This window comes from Chelon labrosus (genome assembly GCF_963514085.1).
Source record: "Chelon labrosus genome assembly, chromosome: 7".
NCBI lineage: Eukaryota > Metazoa > Chordata > Actinopteri > Mugiliformes > Mugilidae > Chelon > Chelon labrosus.
In genome coordinates, this window is record NC_140343.1 from 21,121,297 (window position 1) to 21,145,885 (window position 24,589).

General features: G+C 41.6%; 1 protein-coding gene across 1 annotated transcript in view; it reads left to right on the top strand.

Moving 5' to 3' along the window:
* Window positions 1-970: 970 nt before the first annotated feature.
* atp10a (ATPase phospholipid transporting 10A) overlaps window positions 971-24,589 on the top strand; it is a 33,575-nt gene continuing 9,956 nt past the window's right edge. Inside the window, exons 1-14 of the mRNA XM_084547866.1 lie at window positions 971-1,462; window positions 4,824-5,028; window positions 6,135-6,220; window positions 8,936-9,042; window positions 9,123-9,254; window positions 9,398-9,528; window positions 12,395-12,647; window positions 12,745-12,962; window positions 13,040-13,234; window positions 15,150-15,711; window positions 20,135-20,238; window positions 20,659-20,785; window positions 20,901-21,085; window positions 22,364-22,727. Coding sequence (XP_084403992.1) covers window positions 1,038-1,462; window positions 4,824-5,028; window positions 6,135-6,220; window positions 8,936-9,042; window positions 9,123-9,254; window positions 9,398-9,528; window positions 12,395-12,647; window positions 12,745-12,962; window positions 13,040-13,234; window positions 15,150-15,711; window positions 20,135-20,238; window positions 20,659-20,785; window positions 20,901-21,085; window positions 22,364-22,727 — 3,094 coding nt within the window. The 5' untranslated portion in view covers window positions 971-1,037. The remainder of the gene's footprint in view (window positions 1,463-4,823; window positions 5,029-6,134; window positions 6,221-8,935; window positions 9,043-9,122; window positions 9,255-9,397; window positions 9,529-12,394; window positions 12,648-12,744; window positions 12,963-13,039; window positions 13,235-15,149; window positions 15,712-20,134; window positions 20,239-20,658; window positions 20,786-20,900; window positions 21,086-22,363; window positions 22,728-24,589) is intronic.

Here is a 24,589-nt window from a genome sequence, read left to right on the forward strand (position 1 = left end):
TAGTCCTTGTTTGGCCACCAGAGGGCAAAAAACAGACTAAACAAACTAACAGTGTCCACATGTCACAGAGTTACATTGTTTTTAGTGACACTGATTTATTTCAGTTTTATCTCTGAAACATAAGGATGAAAAATGATGAGTGATTTTTAAAAACTGGATAGCAAATAACAAATAGATTTGCTCTAAATAATAAGAATAAGATTTACATTAAGCTGTAAAATATGGGGCAAGGCCTCCAGAATATTGGAAATGTTTTTTTTAGTATTATTGTCATGCATCGACACTATACATAAATTCATAAATCAATAAATATATAGTTTAATTCAATTTAAAATTCTATTGACAATTTAATTATTTGTAATTAATGTTATATTTTGTTGTTGGCATGGAATTGTGTAAGTACATTCACTATAAAAGTACTAATACTCCAATTGGCTTTTTAAAGCGGAACAACTCATTTATTCTCTCTGGAACAACTTTCTTGCATAAAAATCTACTTATACTTTGCATATTTGTCTGTTTCCTGTGGGCCTGAGTAAACTCAATAATACCGCGTGGCACTTAGAGACAAAAAAAACCCAGGTTGGATCGAGGAGGGGCCTCCGGGTCAGATTTCCAGAGGAGTGCGACCCCTCAGCTGCTGACGAACGTCCTGTTTGTGCGCAGCAGGCGCGCATCCGCAGATCTGGACGCAGCTCAGCAGCAGCTTACCAGCGCTAGAGGCCCATCCTCATGATTTACAGATCGACCGCCGAGCTGCGGTAAGTCCCAAGTTGTGCCTCCCTACTATCTCAGCATCCTTCCCAGCAGCAGGGGGAAAAAAGGAGAAGCTAAACAAGCAAAAGTTTTCCTCCGACTCGCGAAAAGAGCAGTCGACATGGATGAAAATGAGCTGTTTGTGTGACTGGACGAAAAAGACTGACGAAAACATTCTCCACACGGTGAAAGTATGATAACATAGCCAGCACTTTGAGTGGCGTTTTGTCTGAGAAGACGCGAAAACCTGAACTGTGGGAAAGTTTGAAGCGGGGCTGGCTATGGCGCGGGGGAGCGAAGACGCCGGGATGGACAAAGCTCCAAAAGTCAAAAGACAACGAAAGAAGAAAACCAAGGAGAACAAAACCAGGACTGTCCACGCAAACATACTCTATGACTACGCCAAAGGGGAGGAAAACCCAAACCGACACTATGCAAACAACAAGATTAAGACGACCAAATACACTGTGCTGTCATTCCTGCCAAAGAACCTCTTTGAACAGTTCCATAGGTTTGCTAATGTTTACTTTGTTTTCATCGCTCTGCTCAATTTTGTTCCGGTTGTCAACGCGTTTCAGCCAGAACTTGCTCTGGCTCCGGTGGTTTTCATCCTGTCCGTCACTGCCATCAAAGACTTGTGGGAGGACTACAGGAGGCACAGGTCGGATAAAGAAATCAATCACATGGATTGTCTGGTCTACAGCAGGTAAGCCGGGCCTAAACTCCAGCAAGCAGCCAGCTGTGTCCAGCTGTTGCTTGAAAGTTGCGTCCTGCCTGATTTTCCCCACAGTGGTTTTAGTACAATGTGTCCTCCTCCAGTGCATCTCACACACACTGGGATCAGCTGACGAAGATAGACTAGGAAAAAAGAAAAAGCAACTACCAGGCCACATTGGCTCTAGTTTGTCCTCTGACCATGCAAACTGGCCTTCATGCATGAGTCCAGCTGTCACCCTCCTCTCAGTGGATCAGAGGAAAGCATTTCATTTAGGCCCCAGAGTTGAACTTGGCTGAGGAAAATGTGGAGTCCAGAAAGCTGGAAAACACCAACATTCCCGTCCACCTGTGTGTCAGAAAGACAGTTGTTGTTTTTTTTTCCTGATGGGACCGGTCCTGCTTTAGTGCTTTCACTTTTAATCACAAGTGAAAACACACGCCGATGACCTGTTTCTGACTATTTTTCAGAAGCCCGTGAGCCCAGGCTGTGTTTTGCTAATGAAAAGCAGCACTGTTGTCCACGTACAGAGCATAATTCACGGTCATCAAAAGGCTCAGTGTTTAGTGGCTCCGCAGTTTTGGCGAAGTCTTGACCCAGGTTGTTCTGTCAAGGTTGGGCGTAATTAAGTTTTCTTCTGCTGTGGCAGTATTGTGTAAAGCATCGCCTTTCTCAGCCTGGCAAGCGGCTGACTCGACTGAACCCACATTTCATTTCCCTCAAGGTTTAACAGTGTCGCTCAAACTATCAGTCGCTTCCATTTCTGGGGAGCTTGTAGCTGCTGTTGAAGCACTATCTAGATGCAGATGGAGCTATAGGAAACTCTTTTTTTTTCTTCTTTTTTCAAATACTTGGACTATTAACAAACCTGACACAGCTGCCATTAACCCATAATGATTCCACATTTGTGGTAATTAATTCAGGTTCTTGGAATGTAAATAGTTTGCACTTAATCCGATTAGAGGTTGCTAACAACATCTCAAAACAAGCTGCACTCCAGGTCACTGAACGTCCAGCCTGACCACTTGTGTTATCTGTGCAAGCGGCTATAGTCTTTCGTAACTGGATAATTAATTTGTGATCTCTGTGTGTGCAGAGCCAGTGATTTCATCAGAAAAATAGGATTTAAATTTAACATTCAAGCAAAGGACAGATATGTGATTTCCCGTAGGCTACTACTTCTTTTACTTAGATGAAGTTTAAGTGTATATATACTTCAAGCAAAGTTACAATAATCCGATGTATAGAAATTCCCAATTGAGAGGAAGAGCTCTGCAGTTCAACAGTGTTACGAGTGTTAGCGGTGTGGAGACCTTTAAAGCAAACATTCCCAGTTAAAAGGCTGCTCACGGGTACGTCCAACAGACATAGCATTCATAGATACACTGTCTTTTTATGCTATGGTTACAGAAGGCTTTAAGATGCCAACTGTGTTCATCAGATTAACACACATGTGTAATATAAGTTCACATTTCCTCTAACACATCTAACACATCTTAAATTGTGTTTTTGTTCTTTAAGATCACTACATTTAAAAATAAGAAAATGTCCCATAATAAGATTATTAGAGACAGTTATAGACATGTTTATTAGGGCTGAGTGTCACTAGTGGCTTTCTGAATTGATTCAATTCGATATCAGTTTATTTATGGGTTATTTTTTAGAGAGTTTGTGGTATTTCCACACTATTTTACTTCTGGTTTCACATCTTGCACATGGCTTTGCTTTGGTCCAGCTCTTCTCTGTCGTCATACTTTTTCAGGTCTGATAGTGGTCTTCCTTCACGTTTTGACAGATCAAGCATGGAGTCATCTCGTTGCATGGTCTCACGAGATTTGTTTGCAGAATCAGTCTCATGAGACCATAGGGAGATTTCTAACTGGCATATACTTAAAAATGTGTCCATGGATTTTATGTTTCCATATTATCAATATCTTTCAAATGAAGGTCGTTTCAAATTGGATATATACGTGGATCTAAACGTCGTCCGAATGACTCCAAATGACGCCAAAGTTATATGGGTGATTAAACAATCGTATTTTATGCCAGAAATAAGGTCCAGGTTTTAAAAAACGGTAGTTCCCCTTTAAGTGTAGTTTGTAAAATGTCACATTAAAAGTCTTCACTTGTGAGCCGATGTAAACATTTTCAAGAAACAGAAAGGACCTGATTCCCAGAACCTTTCTCTGATGTGCTGCTCCTCTGCGTACTGATCTCCCTCTCTCCAAACTAAAAGCACATGTAGTAAATAGAGCTGCCGATTGGTTTCTCAATCAATTGATTTATCACTTTACCCAAAAAAATACTGAAACATTACCATCACAGTGTCCCACAGCCAAAAGTGAATTGCTCAATTGTCTTTTCTGAGCCTGCCAGCGGACTGAAATGCAGTAAATGCAGTATATTTAGTTTGCTGTAGTTTACAGAAGCTCAAGAATGATCTCTGATTTTTAATTCAATTGACTCATGTCTTCAGCTCTAAGAATTGGACTATCACTGAAAGTCTTTGAGCTCAATTTGAGCTGCTACCTTGATGCTTTGGGCTGCAGCTAACAGTTACTATAATTTTTGGTTAATATACATATTATTTTCTTGAATTATCCTTAAGATGCCCGTTGAAGTTAAGTATTCTCATTGCTTGGACCTAAATTTCTCACACCTTAGAGTTACCAGATCTGGATCACCTACTTAGAAAATCTGGGCTATAACCTTTCTAAAGTTTATTTATTGTTCACATTAATCCATTTTATGCAATTTAAAGGTTCACTGCCATCATATTGTATTTCTGTTTACCATTTGTCACTTCTTAAATACAAAGTGCATGGTTAAATACACTTCAGTGTCCACTTTCAAGGAAAGGGACATTTTTATGCTTCACTTTGATGTGAGTCATTAATGATTTGGGGTTTGTTATGAGTAAATAATTTAGTGTTTTTTTACTTTCTTGTTTATAGCTATAAGATATGCATTATTTATTGTATTTGCGACCAGACTCGAGCACCATTAGGACCGTTTCAGAGAGTTAATATCAACCCCTGTTTGTTTCTGAACATCAACGATTAGAAGCTGCCAGCTCTGCTCATCACGTGCCGCATGTTGTGTAGTTTGATGGATATGCTGAGGAAGAAGTTGCGTTGAATATGTTCCGCTTGGAGGAATGTGGGAGTTGGTTGTACTAGATTTAGCGTCAACAAACAGGCTGACCTCTTTTGTGCGTAACATATTTGCTGTCCCATGCAGATTTATGGAAGCGGGGCTGATGTTTCTGCTTTTAGAAGCACCAATTGTTGAAAACAGTAGCTCCGCATCTTTCATCCCACTCCAGCCGTTTGCCCTGTCATTGTTCTTGCAGAGCGGAGAGACGCTATGTGGAGAATTACTGGAAAGAGGTGAGGGTGGGAGACTTCATCAGGCTGCGGTGTAACGAGATCCTCCCTGCTGATGTCCTGCTGCTGAGCTCCAGCGACCCCGACCGCCTGTGCCACATCGAGACCGCCACACTGGACGGAGAGACCAACCTCAAGCAGAGGCAGGTCGTCCGCAGCTTCTTTGACCTGGTGAGACTGATGCTCCCTGCTGCCAAACACACATTTCTAAGGAGCTAAAGGTTCATTTTTCATCATGCACAGAACAATGACAGCTTTACTTTAAGGTAGCCCTGTTACTTAGACATGTACCACCCACCTAGACCAGACCAGGCATTCCCACCCCATAGCAATGACACTCCTTGAGGGCAGTAGCAACCGCCTCAGCAGGATGCCGCCTGACAAAGACGTACACAGTTCAGGAACAACTCAAAAAAACATGAAAAACGGCACAAGGTGTTGACCTGGCCTCCAAACTCATTAGATCCCAAACTGATCAAGTATCTGTGGGATGATCCACAGAGGCCCCTCCCCTCAACACATAGGACCCAAAAGCCCCCCACTAACAACATTGTGTTGCCAGACACCACAGGACACCCTCAGAAGGCCCATGTCCATTCTCTGATGACTCAGAAACACTTTGGAGGCACAAGGGAGACCTACACAATATTAGGAAGGTGGTCATATTGTTAGGTCTGATAGGTGTACTACTCCCAGAGCAGGGACACATTGCTGAGTACAACCACCTCCCTGGCACTTCATCAAGACCGTGGTTCCCGTGAATCAAGGTTGATTTCCTCTTATGTAGATTATTCTCCGGGGAAAGTTCCTGCAGCATAAATGCAGCATTAAAAAAGTCATTAGCGGAGACGTTAAGTCGCTTCAGCGCACAATCTCCATACAACTGGAAAATAGCATTAATAGCCAAGATAAGTATCCTAAAAATAAAGATAATATCCAGTTGATTGTTTTAGTTTTTTAGTTATGTGTGGAATGTATTATATTATTATTATAGCCATTACTCTTTACCAAATCTAAGTATTATTTTTTCCTCCTCCAGTGAGAATACAGTCTTATGATTAGTGCTGAAGTGATTTGTTTGAACAGCAAAGTTTGAAAATGTGGGTTTATTGTGTAAAAATTATGAGCTAATTAGACATTGTCAGTAGTCATTTGTGATATTAAGTAGTGTTTTGTCCTCCGCAGCTTTTTCAGTGAGGTAGATGCATTAGGGTTAGTTAGGGTAAATCAGGGTGTCATCCATTTTTACTTTAAAGCTTTTTGTTTTCACTTTGCAGGACTGCGACTTTGACCCATTAAAGTACAACAGCGTAATTGAATGTGAAAGGCCCAACAACGACCTGAACAGATTCAGAGGCTACATGTGAGTACTGCACTCTGCATGGGCCCCCCCGTGTCGTCATTCATTTTAAAACAACCATTTCAAACCAAGAATGCTGAAGTTTCTTACTTATCAATTCGCATCAAGGATCTAAGGTTTCATTTTCATTACACTGTAAATTAATGCCGTGGTGTGTTCAGTAATGCTGGGCTTCAGACTGGAAATAATGTGAAACTGTGGTTTGTTGACAAGCCAAGAGTTCCCAACTCATAATTACGACTTAAACAGTTTTTCCAAGTCAAGATTGCGATTTCCCTTCTTGGGATGTGGTTGAAGATGTATGACCTGAATAAACCAAACAGTTGCTCTTTGCTGTGCGTGACCTGTACGTGAGCTGGTTATCTTGTGTGCTCACTATTACTCTTACTTCCGTTTTGTGTGCAGTAGAAATATTTTCCCAATATGTAGTTGTTGGGTCCAGTAGCTGTATTGACAGACATGATAAAGACAGGGAGGAGGTTTCAAACCATGACTCATCTCCTCCGTTTATACTTACTAACCCTCTGTGATTCTAGTGACAACTAGTACCAGCCGCTTTGATTTAGCTTGTTTAAACCCTTATATTCTACAGAAATCTGGGCTATCACATTGAGGGTGTGTGGCATCTACTTGGCAGGGAGCATCTAATAAAAGGTGCCGTTGAGTTGCATTTTTTGGAACGGTAGCATTCACGGTCTTTTGTGCTTTACCTGCACTATACAGTATTAAACCAAGTCACCAAGTGTGTCACCCTTTGTACCGCACGTCTCTCCAGGTACTCTATCTAATGATGTGTCTATCTTTATTTCAGCTTACTTGTAAAATGTTGTTTGGGTTACATGGGCAAGAATATTAGATAGGAAATTGTTCCATTGGGGATGGAGGAATTTTTAACATTTTCCAGATGTTGCGTATGGCATGAAAGTTGCAGGTATGTGAAAAATTCAGTCCTTGGAAGTTCAAACGTATCTCTCCTCTGTTTGAATACTTACAGTTTGTCATTGTTGAATATTTGAAAACCACTTTTTGAAGACTTTACCTGTACCCTTGGTCCACTCTCTCATTTTAATGGTGTCTTTTAGGAAGGGTGCTACCTTAAGGCATAAAATCAGAGGCTTTTTTTTTTATTATTCAGTATATGCATGTTTCCATCATTCATGACACCAGGAATTTAAATGATATAAAATACATTCATTCATGCATTGTCAGCATAGCCAGATAGAGATTGTGGTGCGTGTGTGGGAGTCTTAAACAGATTTTCACATCTATATTCATCTATCAATTATTTAGTTATTTCTGTAAATACGTTTATTTGTGCCCCTTGCTGCAGCCTGCCAAACAAATAGAAGATGTAATTTGTTAATTAGTGAACTTCAGATGTGCTGGTAGGTGGATTTTTTGGCTGGGACAGAGCCAGAGTCACTGTCTTTTCATTTCCAGTATGCTAAGCTAACTAGATGCTGGCTTCGTATTTATTTGCTGACATAATGTAATCGATCTTCCAAAGAAAAGTGTGTATTTGTACCAAAATCTCTCCAAAGCAGATTCATTCATTCAGTGTTATTTAGGCTCTTTGCTGCCATGTATTGTCAGGGTACTTGGAGACCTGGCTTTGTGCCAGGCTGTTTCTATCGCGTCCAAATGCTAGGACATGTTGGGTGAACGTATTTGAGACCCGAGGATGAGAAGCGTCCTCCAAGCTCACAGTAAAGCAGCCCGACCGACCAGCACTCACATGATTATGACATGTATTCTTTGCTGAGAAGGAGACCAGATGCTGCAGGTATTCAGTTGCCAGGCTACAGCTCAGCACGAGGCGCAGCACCTTGTCTCAGTATTGTTTTATTACATTACAGCCAGTGACAAAGAGTCTAATTTTGCTCCCTTTCTGGGAGAGAAAGCACTCTGCGTCTCAGAGGATGTTATCAATTTCTCCTAAGAGTGTGAGCTGTGAACTAGGATAAGTTGTGTAACCTGCTCAGAGCTCAGGGACACGGTAATCTATAATGGTGGTGACGTGTCAGTCGGTCTGCTGTCAGAGGCCAAAAGATGAACATGCCTGTTGGTAAACATGATGACAGTCGCATGACTCTGATAGGAACTACAACAGAGCTGATAAAGTGCTGCTCCCACTTAAAGGTTGCAGGGCTGTTTAACTAATACACTCGTTATCCTTGATTTAGGAACAGGATTAAGTCTGACATTAAAAGCTCGCAGCCGGACCACCACATTCACACTGGCCCCTCGTTTATTACAGTTCGCCATACATCACTTTTAGTTAAAAAGCTCTCCCTAGGAGGGGTTTAAACTTGCTTGGTGGGCCAGCTAAGTGCTGAATCCATTCTTTATATGACATTGACGCTCTTGATGAGCGTACAAGCTTTAAACTGACAATTCTCAAATGCGAGCTGAGGGTCAGCGAAGAGGCAGTGAAATGCCTGATTGACTCTAAGCTCGAGGGGGTTTCTGTGGAGCAGTAGCATGGTCACTGCTTCTGTATCGGAGGGAATTTGTGCTGAGATAAGGGCTTCTGGTGACAGAGGACCACGATGCTTTAGAGCATGATTGATCGAGGTGTCGAGCAGAATAAACCGATGTTGTCTTTAGGGCTCCGGTATAGAGGGATACTTTATATCTCCTCGAACATCAAACTGAGTGTAACTGTGATAATTTTGCCAGCACTCTGAGTAATTTTCTATTTGTCTGCTATCCTGACAGAATCCACCGTACAGGCAGAAGAGATGCACTTTACAAAGAAAACCTGCTGCTGCGAGGTTGCACCATCCGCAACACAGAGGAGGCTGTGGGAATAGTCATTTACGCAGGTCGGGCCCCAAAATAACAGTGTTGACAGCTGTCACACTCCATATTTGACCTCTAACTAACATGCCATGTATCTTTGCAGGTCATGAGACCAAAGCCATGCTGAACAACAACGGCCCGCGTTACAAGCGCAGTAAACTGGAGAGACAGATGAATGTAGATGTGTTCTGGTGTGTCATCATCCTGCTGGTCATGTGTCTGTTTGCTGCTGTTGGTACGTGTGAGTTATGTAAACTGCTGCCTCGTGGTCCGGCTGAGGATTCTCGGGTTATTTCGTTTTCTTCGTTTGTACGGAGTTTTGCTGTGTTTTCATTTCCACTGCTTATATGAGTTGACCTTGTGGTGTTCCTGTTTCAGGTCATGGGCTGTGGATGTTTCAGTATGGAGATAAGAGGCCAGTGTTTGACGTCCTTAGTCCAGAGGGGACAGACTTATCGCCCATCATGTCAGCCATTTATCTCTTCCTCACCCTGATCATCGTGTTTCAGGTACACAACGGAGAGAAACTTAAAGGAAAAAGAAAAAAAATACAGATAAAGACTTAAAGACCACCCACAGTATTACACATTTCCAAATGTTTTATCGGAGTGTAGACAAGAGTTGTTGTAAATCAAAGCAGTTATTTTTTTCTCATCCCCAGGGTATGTGACCTCTAGATCTTTATCATTTCATCTTGAAAAGCAGTGATTAAATACAGGCTTCATGCTCCAAAGTTGTGCGTGTAATGGAGGATAAAAATAGAAAAAAAAAAGCCACATCTGAAATCTGTTGGCCTTTTCCATCAAAACGTCATCCTGTCCTGTGTCAGACACCTCAGCTAACTTGCCCTGAATCCGGTAGCTTCTGAGTTAAATGAGAAGTCCGTGAGACCTACAGTTATTGCCAGACACGTCCCAAAACAGTCTGAAGCAAACACATGACTGTTGGCATTACTGAGGCACAAGGAGAGTGTGCAGACTTCACTTCCCTTCCTGCGAACATCCATTCCGTAAACTATGACTCATTTATCCAGGACTGCTCTCCAAAAAAATGTTCCCTGGAAATGTACCACTCTGGACAACACTGTTAAACAATCATACATTCTGCAAACCCAGTACACATATCAATTACTTGTTTAGCTTTTAAGGTTTTGAAGGGTTACTAAGAAGTTGGACCCCATCATTTTTTGTCAGTCACAGCCCCACAGCCACGTCAAATGAACTCAAACGCCACTTCTGAACCACTACTTTTGATTTCATCCATTTATCCATTTCTTTGAGGTTACTATTGCAACTGTATCTATTTATCTATCATTCATTTCGATTTTATCCATTTATAAACCATGTCCCACTATTAATTGGTTACTTTCATTTCAATTATCTATTTATCAATTTCTTTGATTTAACTTTCTATTTTAAACATTTAAATATGACTTTCTGTTGTAATCCTTTATCTGTTTATCTCAAGCAAATTCACCATTTATCCGTATTTGATCTATTCTAGCTGTTTATTCCTAACTTTATTAAAAATGCAATTCTTTTATGCTTTCATCCTCCGCCTGGATCTTTTAGACAACCACAGCACACTGCTTAGGCTGATATTAATTGTGATGAACAAGCTAAAACGGAGGTTGTCGGTATGTAGACCAACTGCTAGCTTAGCTTGCTAAGTATCTTCAGACTTGGCAAATTGTAAACTTATCTTCAGGCTGAGACAGCAGCCTCCCCTTCTCTCTAGCTGTGATACCTGCAGGCAGTGAATCCATGTCAGCGGCAGGGAGAGGAGGATGAAGGACGAGATGACTGATAGAGTCTGATAGTGACTGATGTCTGTGTTCATTCTCTTTGAACGTCACTCAGTTATTTTTTACAAATCTGTTCTTTTTTTAAAACAATAATAAAATGAAAATAATTCCTTAGAAATAAAAAAAACCTGAAAAATATCGATAAAGATGCAGAAATGGAGTATCAAGAAGATGAAACTCTTTATAAAACCTTCAAATTTCATAACTTTCATGTTTTCCCCTAAAGTACATTTAATAACAAATACGTTCAGTATAATTTCAGATCAAAATTTCTTTTAGCTAGTCTTGAACATTTTAATGATGGACCCAAGAAAAGGCAAAAAACAAAAAAAAGGTCACACACTCTAATATTTCATTGCACCACCTTTAGCTTTGATTACATCATGCATTCACTGTGGCATTGTTTCAGTAAGCTTCTGCAATGTCACCAGATTTATTTCCATCCAGTGTTACATTCATTTTTCACCAAGATCTTGTATTGATGATAGGAGAGTCTGACCACTGCGTAAAGACTTCTCCAGCACATCCCAAAGATTCTCAATGTGGTTAAAGTCTGGACTCTGTGGTGGCCAATCCATGTGTGAAAATGATGTCTCATGCTCCCTGAACCACTCTTTCACAATTTGAGCCCCATGAATCCTGTCATTATCATCTTGGAATATGCCCGTGCCATCAGGGAAGAAAAAAATCCATTGATGGAATAACCTGGTCATTCAGTATATTCAGGTAGTCAGCTGACCTCATTCTTTGGACACATAATGTTGCTGAACCTAGACCTGAGCAACTGCAGCAACCCCAGATCATAGCACTGCCCCCACAGGCTTGTACAGTAGGCACTAGGCATGATGGGTACATCACTTCATCTGCCTCTCTTCTTACCCTGATGCCCCCATCACTCTGGAACAGGGTAAATCTGGACTCATCAGACCACATGACCTTCTTCCATTGCTCCAGAGTCCAATCTTTATGCTCCCTAGCAAATTGAAGCCTTTTTTCTGGTTAGCCTCACTGATTAGTGGTTTTCTAAAGGCTGCACAGCTGTTCAGTCCCAATCCCTTGAGTTCCCTTCACATTGTACGTGTGGAAATGCTCTTACTTTCACTATTAAACATAGCCCTGAGTTCTACTGTTGTTTTTCTTTGATTTGATTTCAGGTTTAAGTGATCGCCAATCACGATCAATCAGGATTTTTTTCGGACCACATTTCATCCTCAAAGAAGATGGTTCCCCACTATCCTTCCAGTTTTTAAGCCAGTTTTAGTAGTTTCTTCAATCTCATTAGATGTTTTCTCTGCTTGATGCATGCCAATGATTTGACTCTTCTCAAACAGACTAACATCTTTTCCACGACCACAGGATGTGTCTTTTGACATGGTCGTTGTTGTTAAATAACTTGTTGCCAGCTGAAAGACAATTGCCCATGCAGTAATTATCCAATAGGAGGCTTGTACCTATTTGCTTAGTTAAATCCAGGTGGCAACTTTTTTTTTTTTCTTTTTTGGCCCGGCAGTATATTTATCCAACTGATAACTAGCTCTGTTTCTTTTCTACAACACTTTCTCCTCTCCTAGGTGCTGATACCCATCTCCCTTTTTGTGTCAATTGAGATTGTGAAGATCTGCCAAGTGTACTTCATCCATCAGGACATGGATCTGTACGACGAGGAGACAGACTCTCACCTGCAGTGCAGAGCACTTAATATCACTGAGGATCTGGGCCAGATGCAATACATCTTCTCTGACAAGACAGGCACTCTGACAGAGAACAAGATGGTGTTCCGACGCTGCACTGTGGCAGGGGTCGAGTACTCCCATGATGCAAATGGTTAGGCAAGCCAGTCTGCATGCATACTTACAGAAACTGTTAGCAGTCATTGCCTTTTTAAGCAGTTATTAACGGTGTGTGTATGTGTGTTTTCCAGCAAAAAGACTTGCCATGTACCAGGAAATGGATTCTGAGGAAGAAGAGTGTACGTCTCATGGTGGCACCCTGCCCAGGCGTGAAAGTGTGACCAGCCACCAGAGCGCCCGTGTGGTGCTGCGCTCCCAGAGCACCAAGTCCCACCGCAGGACGGGCAGCAGGGCGGAGGCCAAGCGAGCCAGCATCCTGTCTAAGCACACTGCTTTCAGCAGCCCCATGGTCAGTTTTCCTCACTGTCCCACTGTCCTCTTACTCGTCCTCTGCCCTCCACTAATAAACCCCTCTCTGTCCCACAGGAGAAAGATATCACCCCCGACCCTCAGCTCCTAGACAAAGTCAATGAATGCAGCAGTCAGATGGACTTCATGCGCTTCCACAGCCAGCCCATGTCCCAGCTGCCCTCCGACCTCTCTGACATCATTGATTTCTTTATCGCTCTTACCATCTGCAACACGGTGGTGGTGTCCTCCCCCAACCAGCCCAGGCACAAGGTAAAACTCACCTCAACTAAATCAATTCTGTCAAACCTTCTCCAGGTCAGTGAGGGATTAACTTTTGATTTGACCACACGTGCTGCCGGATACGTGATCTTTATTACATTGATTTTGCTGTAACTATATTTCACACTTCTGGTTTGATCCTGCGTGTCTTATACTCGTGAGTGCGTGCGTTTTTGTGTGTCTGCTGCAAAGTAAACGGCCGTGTATAGCCAACACCTAAAGCAGGCCTTGCATTTAATTACTGTAACAGCATGTCTGACAGGAGAAGATGCTAAGCTTGTAATGCAGCGTTGACAGCATATCGGTGACTGGGTGCTATCATCAGAATGCAACTCACACTGTTTTTTCTAAATCAGTGCATCCTTTAGCAGAGGGTACATGCATGCTGGTATAAATAGGTCTGCTCTGTCTGTTTGGGAAAAAAAAAAAAAAAAAAAATCCACATTTTCCTAACAAGGAGAACATTTCAATTAGTATTGGAGAAAAAGTTGTTTTAGTTGATGAAATGAGACATTAAAGAGACAGAGGAGAGGACTTGCAACCAGGAGCCTTGCAAATATATTGTATGTTCATCATCTTTGACCCCTGACTTTATGAGTTTTGGGTCTTTGAAAAAGACACTGATGACAGATCCAAATAGATCCACCTGAATGCACAGGACATCCAGTTGTTCTCATCTTGTGAGAAAATAATGTATTACACAGATTCCTAAAAATGCACCGTCTCAGTGCACCATTACCCAAAAAGCCAAAGTACAATTCACTATTATATTCTGCTTCCCAGTATTCTGCTCTAAAACAAGATTGATATCTAAAAAGCTGGGACGTTTCATAAGGATCAGTAGAGGATCCAACATTTCAATTGATCCACTTCCTAGACACTAAACAGGATGGCCTGTCTAATGTTGCCCGATATTTTGTTGATCTTTTTTTGAACTTCATGGGAGTAGTTTCCATCTTTTGAGTAAAAAGAAAATCCAAGTTCAGGTTGCATGCTGCACAGTTTCAAAAAGTGTCATTTTGCACGTAGCTTTCACTGTTTTGCTGCCTGTATCTTTGATGTGCTTGGTCCAGTCACAGCTGTGTATCCGTGTTTTGTTTTGCTCTTGTGTGGGTCCTGGGTGTGGTTGTCCGGTTCAGAGGTGATATCCTCTCCTTGCCACACACACACACACACACACACACACAGCGTGCACCGGCTTACTGTCCGTCCTGCCACTCACAGTCACAAATCTGTTAAGATTGAACTGTACACAGTGACACATTATTTATGTGAGTCTTTCTCTCTGGACGTTATCTGATAAGGTGGAGGGAATGTAAATCTGCACACTGCCTGTGACACAGTCTCCTTCCAGTTTTCATTTGTCTTTATTTTATTGTTTTGCTTCGTAGTCCTTTGTGCCCGTGTAATTGTTCACGTTTTATTATGATGCCCTTGTGCCTCACCCGGCACCTGAATGATTTATACTTGCACATGCAGTATGTGAGAACTGTCGCTCCGCTGCAATGAGACCACACACTGAGTCACACTGCTATTGTACTGCTGTGCCTTGGGATGCAAGATTGACTGAGATTATACAGCTGTGCTAGTAGTGCAGCTTTAGGGACGGCCGGTTGGTCTACCACTTTGGTCTCAATTAAATTATATGAACAGCTTGAAAATGGATTTCCTTGTTGCACAGAGAATTTTTTTTTCTGGATCGTATTGACATGAACATCGTCTTGGTTAAGAACTCATTGACCAATCTACATCTTTACATCAGTATTTTAGCATTGTCATCTTAGGAATGTTGGCATTGCCGCAGCTAGCATGGAAGTAGACTCTCATGTATTCAAAGTATTCAGTATTAGTTGCTCTAAACAGAGACAGCATCATGACAGACGTGCAACTTTTCCTTGGCTTTCAGGTCCGGATGAGGTTTGAGCTGAAGTCTCCGGTTAAGACGATTGAGGACTTCATCAAACGCTTCACCCCCAGCCGACTGACCTCAGGCTCCAACAGTAGCAGCTCCTCCAGTCTCATTACCAACCGCTCTTCCAACAAGGGATGCTCCAGTATTCTTTCGTCCCCCTCGGCAGAGAGCACGCTTACCAAACTGCACGAGGAGCAGGCCTCCGGAAATTTGGAGCACGCTTTCAGCCCTGTCCCACCAAGCTACGATGGGAAGCCCTCCTGGAATCTTGAGGAAGGAGAGCTTCGCTATGAGGCCGAGTCGCCCGACGAGGCTGCTCTGGTCTATGCTGCCAGGGCCTACAAGTGCTCCCTCGTGGGACGCCTCCCTGACCAGGTGACTGTGGAACTACCTCACCTAGGGAAGCTGAGCTTTGAGCTGCTGCACACTCTGGGTTTTGACTCCACCAGGAAACGTATGTCTGTGGTGGTTAAACACCCTCTGACAGATCAGATCACCGTTTACACTAAAGGAGCAGACTCTGTCATAATGGACCTCATCAAACCCCCCGACACAGGTAGGAAAATGCTCAGTTATACATAATCACTTCAACCCTTTTTATATTATTACTTCCAGATAGGAATCTGAGGGTTCGTTTAGTGGTGGCATACACACGGCTGTTGACATGTGGTTATGATGTGGTTGCACTGGTGTGTAGATGCCACCGTGCCACCGAAATTGAGGAAATGCGAGTGTGATGTGGAGATGAGCTGCAATTCTAGTCAGTTCCAAATGATTTGTTTACAGCTGTAACTGCCTCAGGTTTGTGGAAATATTCTACAGCAGCCTTTCTGGGGATGCCTGCCCAGGAAGGAGGTCCTTGTCTTTAAAGAGCACTCAAGATTTCACCCACTTGTGAACATGCAGTCTAAGGTCTTATGTAATAACTGGTATTTTTAGAAATGCTAAACTCAACACCTCCTTTGACTGGTTTCTTTAAAAAAAACTTCCTTGTGTATTTTTCCCTACTTTCTTCCGACAAGTTCTTTTATGTCCTAATGGCGAAGGTGGAGCAGGTTGTTAGTATTCCAGGCACACAAAGAGCTACTCAGCCACTTTTCACTAATGCTTTGTACACAGTGACCAGGCGTCTGTCTAGTGGTGTTTAGCCCCCATGAAGCCTGACGCAACATGCCGTTTGAAAGACTGCAGCTTAGAATTATTTTCCTTGTTTTGTTGTTTTATTTTTCTTTTGTTGATTAATGATTTAGTTTTCTTTATTTTAAATGTGCCCATTACAATTTCTCCGAGGCCATGGTTAGGTGTAGGTTGCTTGTCTTCGCCTGACTAACAATCCACAGTTCAGAGATGAATTTCTTATCATTCAAAATGATGCAAACAAGCGTGAAAGCAGGAAATCCTCAAATTTGAGAAGCTTGAACACACAGATTGTCATTTTGATCGTTAAATGTCCTAAACAATTCACTCTGAAATCCCTTGCAATTTCTATGGATCACATTCACAAGACAGAAAGGACACAACGAAATGTGATATAGTGTTGCGTGAGTGTGTGGGAGTACACAGATCGACAGATACGAGGAGACGGAGACACAAAATATTGATTGCCAATAAACTGCTCTGTGCTCAGCAATGTTAAATATAGCACTGCATTAGTAATCTTTAAAATCCATCATAATAAATAAAACACCTTGCTACACCCACAGGGGTCTACCACAGTAGTTAATAGTACCTTCACGACATTCCCACCCAGAGGTCAGTCATGCAGGTAACTGGCAGGGCAGGCAGGCAGCCAAGCTGGCAAAGATGGGGACCTCTGGCGGTAATGTAGATGCTTGGTGTGGTTATAGTCGTATTTTGTGTTCAGATTCCAACAAAGTTGAATCAGCCAGAATGGACAGAACTAGGTGCACTGATTTCTCCAGAATCAGTGGTTCACAAATTATGTGTTTTTCCAAGATTAGCATCTAAATGAATGTTGAGCACAGGAACCCTGCAATGCCCCAAGCTCCCACATAACTACTAGTAGCTGAACTGTAACTTTGCCATATCTGTCAGAATAACCTCCAGGTTCAGTCTGGTCATTTTCTACTGTTAATGTTATTCAGTTCCACGACACAGTGCAGGTCAAATGCACTACAACATACTGAATGATGCAGTGTAATGTTTTATATCATAGCCAGGACTGTGTATCTACATAGATACACATTCATTTGATGAAGTCCTTGCAGCTCATTCTTTTAAAAGTTCAATACTTCAAGTTCAAGTTCAAGTTCAAGTTTATTATAGCCATTTCAACAATATAACAATACAGTTGATAGGAATGTGTTTTGGTATTCTCACATGTAACACACATAATGACAACACAGCATCACAGTACTAAAGCCAAAAAAGAATAGGCACATAAATAGCAGAGGTAACAACACTTAACACGCATAGAAAAAGTGCATGGTGTATAGAAGCAGCAGTAAGGTTGGAGGTAAACCAGGTTATGGAGTTAACTCATAAAGTGCTTAGTGCTTAGTGCATGTTCAGGTGGCGAATAACATACAGACTGGAGAGCTTTCTCATACTTACAGGGTATGTTAAAGTAAGATGTGGTTTCTTTCTGATGTAAAAGCCCTGTAAACTCGTCACATAGTATATTCTACATGTTTAAGTTTTCATGGACTGAATCAACTTGACTTCCTCTCAGTGAGAGCATGCCCTCATGTCGTGTGGGTAATTCATTTATTACTCATGCCTGGTTAGTGGCTCCCTCCTGTTCATTAAGAGGCCAGCCGTTCATTTCAACAAAGCAGCTCAGCTTCATGGAAAAGTCTCCAGCTAAATTATCCCGCTACACTGATCGAAGGCTTAACTACAGCTACATCAGTGGAGGATAGCACTTAATTTGGCATGGTTTCTAGCTGACATAAAATCCTGTTCTTTGGAGAAACTTGAAAGTACAATATATTTGATTGTCCTGATTTTGCATTATGAGGACCATGAAGCTCTTTTAAGCTTCATCATTTTAATGCCCTGCGTAGAGCAGAGCTCCAGTTGGCACGGTGTGCCATTTATAGAAGTTTTTCACTTATTTAAGCTTGAGTGTGAAGCTGTTCACTGGGAAGATCCATCAGATCAGCTCTCACATGCATCTCCACTTCCTCCTCCGCCCTCTGTCCCCATCAGCCTACTGGGAGTGTCTCGGTGCGAATAACTCATGGTTTGTTTTACCATTGGGTAAAATCGGCCTGTTAACACGCAGTATGAGTTGGGCCTCCTCATAACACAGACCTCCATAATGGCTCCATTGAGGCGATGTGGGAGCGTCACTCTAATAACAGTGCTCATGTAGGTGCTGGTAGTAGGCTGCAAACCCTCAGGGCTTAGAAGTTATGGAGTGTGTGTACATGATGTAACTATGCTGCTCATGCAGCAGGATCCTGTGTAATAGGACTTTCCACCTTAAGACAGAATTTAAATTTTGAAGTTATTCTTAGTTATTGTGTATTCACAGCTTATTTAGTGTATGTACCATAATCACACTATTAAAGCTGCTATAATCAATATTATAACCCAATAGAGTAGTGTTGCCTTTCTTTACCTGTCTAAAACCAAACTGCAGATACAGGTAGGAGCTAGCTGACAAATATATGGTAGCAGTTAGAAACCTAGCTGCCAATGAAAGCTGGATGCAAGACTTAAATGACAGAGACCAAAACTGAGCTTCAAGGAGAGTGAATATGTGACTATACTGGACAGGAATCTGCTATAAGCCATGTGAATAGGCAACCATTTGATAACACTTTATCAAGGTGATAAATTCAGCTATAGCTATATGTAATGATGAAGTCATCTCTCATACTGACAAACCCACAAACTATTGATGACCCAGTGAGTAGTTTAAAGTTAAAGTGATTGATTTTAGTGTCTTCCATCTCATTGTTTTGTTTCATAGTCCATAACTTAACTTTTTTTCTTTCTTGTGTTCCTTGTGCCTTAGTTTCAATAGCTGCAGATGAAAATTTTAAAAATACACTTTAACATTGAGCAGCAACTCTGTTCAGAACCATATCCATCGACTTAATGAATGTCAGTGTTATTGTAAATAAACAAAACATTGTTTACTTCCATCTTTACCAGCTTTCATTGGCTGAAAAAAATACTATATGCGCCATAAACACGGTGCTCTTTGGTGGTGAAAAGTCTGCTGGGAACCCTCATCACACAGAAATTCAGCTTGAGGTAGATTTTCCTACTTTCAGGGCTAGGAAATATAAACACTCTGCAAACTTCCACCTGTGTCTGTGAGGCTGTCTGGTCCTAGTCGCGGAAACAAAACCCTGTCAGAGAAGAGTAGTGCAATTATTGCTTCTGTATGAGACAAGCCTTCTTGTTTTGGTCTTGACTTTGTGTGTATTTCATCACTCGAATCATTTGGGTCTCTGATGGTTTTGTGTTGATTTGTTCTTTTCAGTAAAAATACTTTTGCATAGCAGCGCATGTGTAGCTGTGCCTGCCAAGCTGTTGTGTTATTAGTGAGATTACATGGTGATTACATGGTGAGATTACATGGCTGGCAATCAGAGTGTTGGTTGGGGCATCTGTGTCAGGAGGACTCCCTGCCAGAAAGATGTCCAAGATGCTGCACCCGAGAGATGTGATACTTCAAAACATCTTTAACAACATGTAATATTCAGGCATATTACAAATCATTTAGACAGATTATTGAAATAGACTAATTATATTTGTAAGATGATATGGAAAATCTTTTTATCGCACCCAGAAGCAGCTCGATGAGTAATGTGAAGACATGGTGTAATATATTAAGGCGCAGCATACATTGCTAATTTAGGTGTGAGGACAGATGGCTTTCATGTGCCTGCTGGAAGAAGGCTTTGGCAGTTTGGAACTGAAATTGTGAACCACTCGTGCAAATTCCCTAAAAAAAAACTAAAAAATCTCAGTATTAATTTTGCCCTTTTCTGTTTTTCAAGGTAACTCCAAAGGAAAACGTCAGAAAAAGATTGTGTGCAGGACCCAGAACTACCTGAACCTGTATGCTGCTGATGGCCTCCGCACGCTGTGCATTGCAAAAAAGGTAAGCAATCCGGGATCCATGAAAATTTTAAGAAGTGCTGAATAATGCTTTCCCCTCATGAAGCTGCTTTAGGAGCGGGAGAGGCTTTTCATTAGTTGTTGTTGTAGCCCAGCACAGATGATCCCATGAACCGGCCACGCGAAAACTGTCATTCTTCGTGACTCAGCTGCAATCTGTGCCACTTTCCCAGGCTGTTAATTTATGCTCTCACAAGCCAGGCTCATTATTTTGCTGCTTGTGCAAAAGCCCGTCACCAGTTCAAAGTGATAAAACACCTTGTCAAGGTCTCACATTCTCCTATGGATCTTCCTCTGCCATGTATGCAAAGAAGAAGCTGCTTTGTTTTTAAAGTCCTCGCTTACACATATGTGTCGGTGATGTGTGTGTGTGTGAGTGTAAACTTTTGTGTTTATGTGTCAGATCCTGAGCAAAGAAGAGTATGCATGCTGGCTGCAGCGTCACTTGGAGGCTGAGACGGCCATTCAGGGAAGGGAGGAGCTTCTGTTTGAGTCAGCGCTGCGACTGGAGACAAACCTCCATCTTCTGGGTAATTGTTAGATTTCCGTATTGCACTTATAGGTGGGATTATACCTATTCTACAGTATCTGGTATATAACACTGATGTTGGGGAGTTTGTCACACATATTTGTCTTCACCTACAGGTGCGACTGGCATTGAGGATCGGCTGCAAGACGGCGTGCCTGAAACTATAGCCTCTCTGCGGAAGGCCGGCCTCCAGATATGGGTGCTGACGGGTGACAAACAGGAAACGGCGGTCAACATCGCGTATGCATGCAAGCTGCTGGACCCGGAGGAAGAGATCCTGACGCTAAATGCTGACTCTCAGGTGAGACCAGAGGTTGCGTTAGACTTTTTCGTTGTCTGTCATTTTGACTGACAGGGTCATAAAAATCCCGTCATAATATATTTTTACCCGTCACTTTATTATTATTATTATTATTATTATTTTTAATATATATATATATATATATATATTTTTTTTTTTTTTTTAAATGATAATAAAGACATATTCAATAGCATTTAATTTTCATTCATTTTTAAAAAAGATTCGGCTCATATAACCGGCCATCAAAGACGACTCAAGAATCATGAATCTAGAGTCTATTTAACCGTCTCAGTTGAGTCCTACCATGTTTGATTTATATATAATCAATAAACTGAACCATTCAAACACCTTACATCTCACTTGGCAGAGAAGCAAAACGTACTACCCGACTTGACCACTAGGAAACTAAGGCACTCAGACACTCACTCACTTACGCACAATACGCAGAGAAACGAAACTTCACCGACTCATAACTGCTGCTCGTGGATCCCTGTTTAACCGAGAGTAAGCAGCCATTCACTCGGCCGGCAGAGAAACGAGAAACCGACTAATGAAGAGAGACAAGAGCCAATTAATATGCTCACTCGCCACCAAGTGGTATGGGGTGTGAATTGCAATCTGTCAAAATGACAGTTGGCCTTCAGATTTTTCCGTCAGAGCTTTAAAAAAACGGTCAATGACGGAAAATATCCGGTTAACGCGACCCCTGGGTGAGACAGATTTTCATACACTCTGACTGAGCTTCAACCTGCGCTGAGCTTCATATTATCCGAAATAAATTCTGAACATAAATGTTTGCTGCTCTTTGTCTATAGCGTGTTCTGTCTACACTCAGCTGGCAGTTTATTGGGACACTTTATTAGGTAAACACAGGGCCCACAGTATTAAACATAAACATTCACATTCAGTTTATGGTATCTGAGTTTTTTCTTGCATTTTGTGCACAAATTACATTTTAGAATAAATTTGTTGCTGGGCTGCCGGCACAATTTCAGTTTTATATTAAGAGGTATTGAGAGGTATCGATCTTCCCATCAAACTGTCAGCAATAAACAAATCATTTCCTTTCATTGTCCGTTTTTGTGTGTCTGATTTTATTCTAAGTGAATACACTACCTTTGTTAAACTAGAATAAGGTCAGCTGGTTGTTTGAGGACCCACAGTGTTTTATTCTGTGGAAGCATCTGGTTTCCAGATGTGAAGCAGGTCAGGCAGTTTTAAACATCTTAGATTCCTGATGGTGAACCTAAACCTACTCTTCCCCTGTCTCTGAACCAGGAGGCGTGTGCTCTGCTGCTGGAGGAGAGTTTGCACTACATCCAGGCCAAATTCCTCTGCAGCTCTGCAGACCAAGCCGCCAAAGCCTTCCACGCTAACTTTGCACCCTTTGAGATCTATTCCTCTTCATCCCTGTCCTCCCCCTCATCGTCTTCCCACACCGCTCCCTTCTTGGTGCACCGGCTGGGCCTGGTAATTGACGGGCGGACCTTGGCCTATGCCCTGGACAAGAGCTTGGAGGATAAGTTTCTGGCTGTTGCGCGGAGCTGCCGTTCCGTGCTCTGCTGCCGCTCAACGCCGCTGCAGAAGAGCATGGTGGTCAAACTGGTGCGGAACAAGCTGAAGGTCATGACTCTGGCCATAGGTAAGTACCAGTTTAATGAGGTGCTAGTACACACATTTAGATTAACACAACGCCCCTTTTTATTTGAGCTATTGACCCAGATGTTCCCAGATGTTCATGATCCATCCTGAGATTACTGTTAGACTTACAATTACAGCAGCAGACTTTGCCAGAAGAGAAACTGCATAGTTCTTCTTATCTCAAGCTTTCATTTGTTTATAGAGGCAGACTCATAATAAGTTGGACCTATTTAGATCTAAATGTGTGATTAAACATTCCTTTGCATTAAATCACTGAACTCTACATTGTTGAACCTTCAGACTGTCACAAGCATGTAAGAGATGCCCATCTACCAGAACCCAGACAGATCAACACATACTTGACCTGAAAATGATAAACATGGGAAAAGGCTCAAGCAGTTCTTGCTTATCTTAGGTGTTTCCTTTTTTAAAATGTTAAAACATATTTCTTTTTAAACACTGTTTAATCTTCACTAATCTTAAAAGGTTGAGACCTCTTGGAAGATTGTGCTGATCCAGTGAAATAGAACAACTACCATTCACGATCACTAAGCACGTTAGGTTTATCAGGATTTATGAATGAAGAAGGCAGAAATGGAACAATCTAGTATATAAATATATAACCATAAAATATAATATTCAAAAATATTTACATTTACGTATAATCACCTGAACATATAAAATGATATTTTCAGTAGCTTAGAATAAACCCGTTTTATCAGCATAAGGAGCACGTCTCATTTAACTTAGTCCACCATATTGCACAGCCATGTTTGTACAGTAGCCCAGGATGGACAAACCAAATGCTGACTCTACAGATAGCCTTTTGTATTTATAGTAGCCACATTCTTAGAAGGGAAAGGCACAGATCTTACAAGTCATCATAAGTGCCATGTTTCAGATTTATATGCCGAGTATTAGGATCAGAATCTTATTTTAATCAGGACCAGTGAGGTGTAAGGAGACTGTAAGAAGAGACTGTAAACTTCCCCTGGCATTTATCCGATATAAATAAACATATTCATGCCACGTTTTCAGTGCCCTGTCCACATAATCTGAACCTTCCTGTCCTTTAATAAAAAACACCTTTGTTTACTTTCTGTTTAGGCGACAAAAACTAAAATCTGAGGAGCTGGACATTTTAGTCTCCAGAGCTTGCATATTTTGCCCAGCTTAGCAAACAGAAATATTTATAGTTCAGAGAGTTCACGCAGAATGTCACCATCAAGTTATTACTTATGCAACTTGGACAGAATTCCCAAAGGCTCAGGTTAAAGACTTGTGAACATATTGCATCATTACCTGATCAGTCATTTATTTCCACACCGTGTGCCAAACTAACTGTTACACAGATGTAGTGGAGATTGCAAGTGTTCGTCCTGTCGTGGTGTCAGTATGAGCTGAACACTGTGACCACTCAACTGCAACTGTGGTATTCTTATTAATTATACACTTAAGCTTAATGAAGCTGTAGCAAAGCAGATGTGACGTGAGGACGTCACTGTGACTTATAGCAGTCTTTCCCTTGTTTTTCATTTATTTGTTCCTGCAGTGCTCAGGAGGATCAGGTTTTTTTTGCCAGCCAAGCATTTTTCTGTCATTACTATGTTAGTGGTAGTGTGGAGAAAACACAGCAGCTCCTCACATCTCTGTCGTTTTACATCTCTGTGGGGACAGCAGATGATGGTGACAATACTAGTGATGCACCGATGTAAAAATTCTGGCCGATACCGATAACCGATGTTAATATTGCTGTTATGGCCGATACCGATATTTACCGATGTCGATATATATATATGAAACACATTTTTATGATAATCAAAATCATTAATCATCAATAAATCATTTTTTTCTTTTACTTTT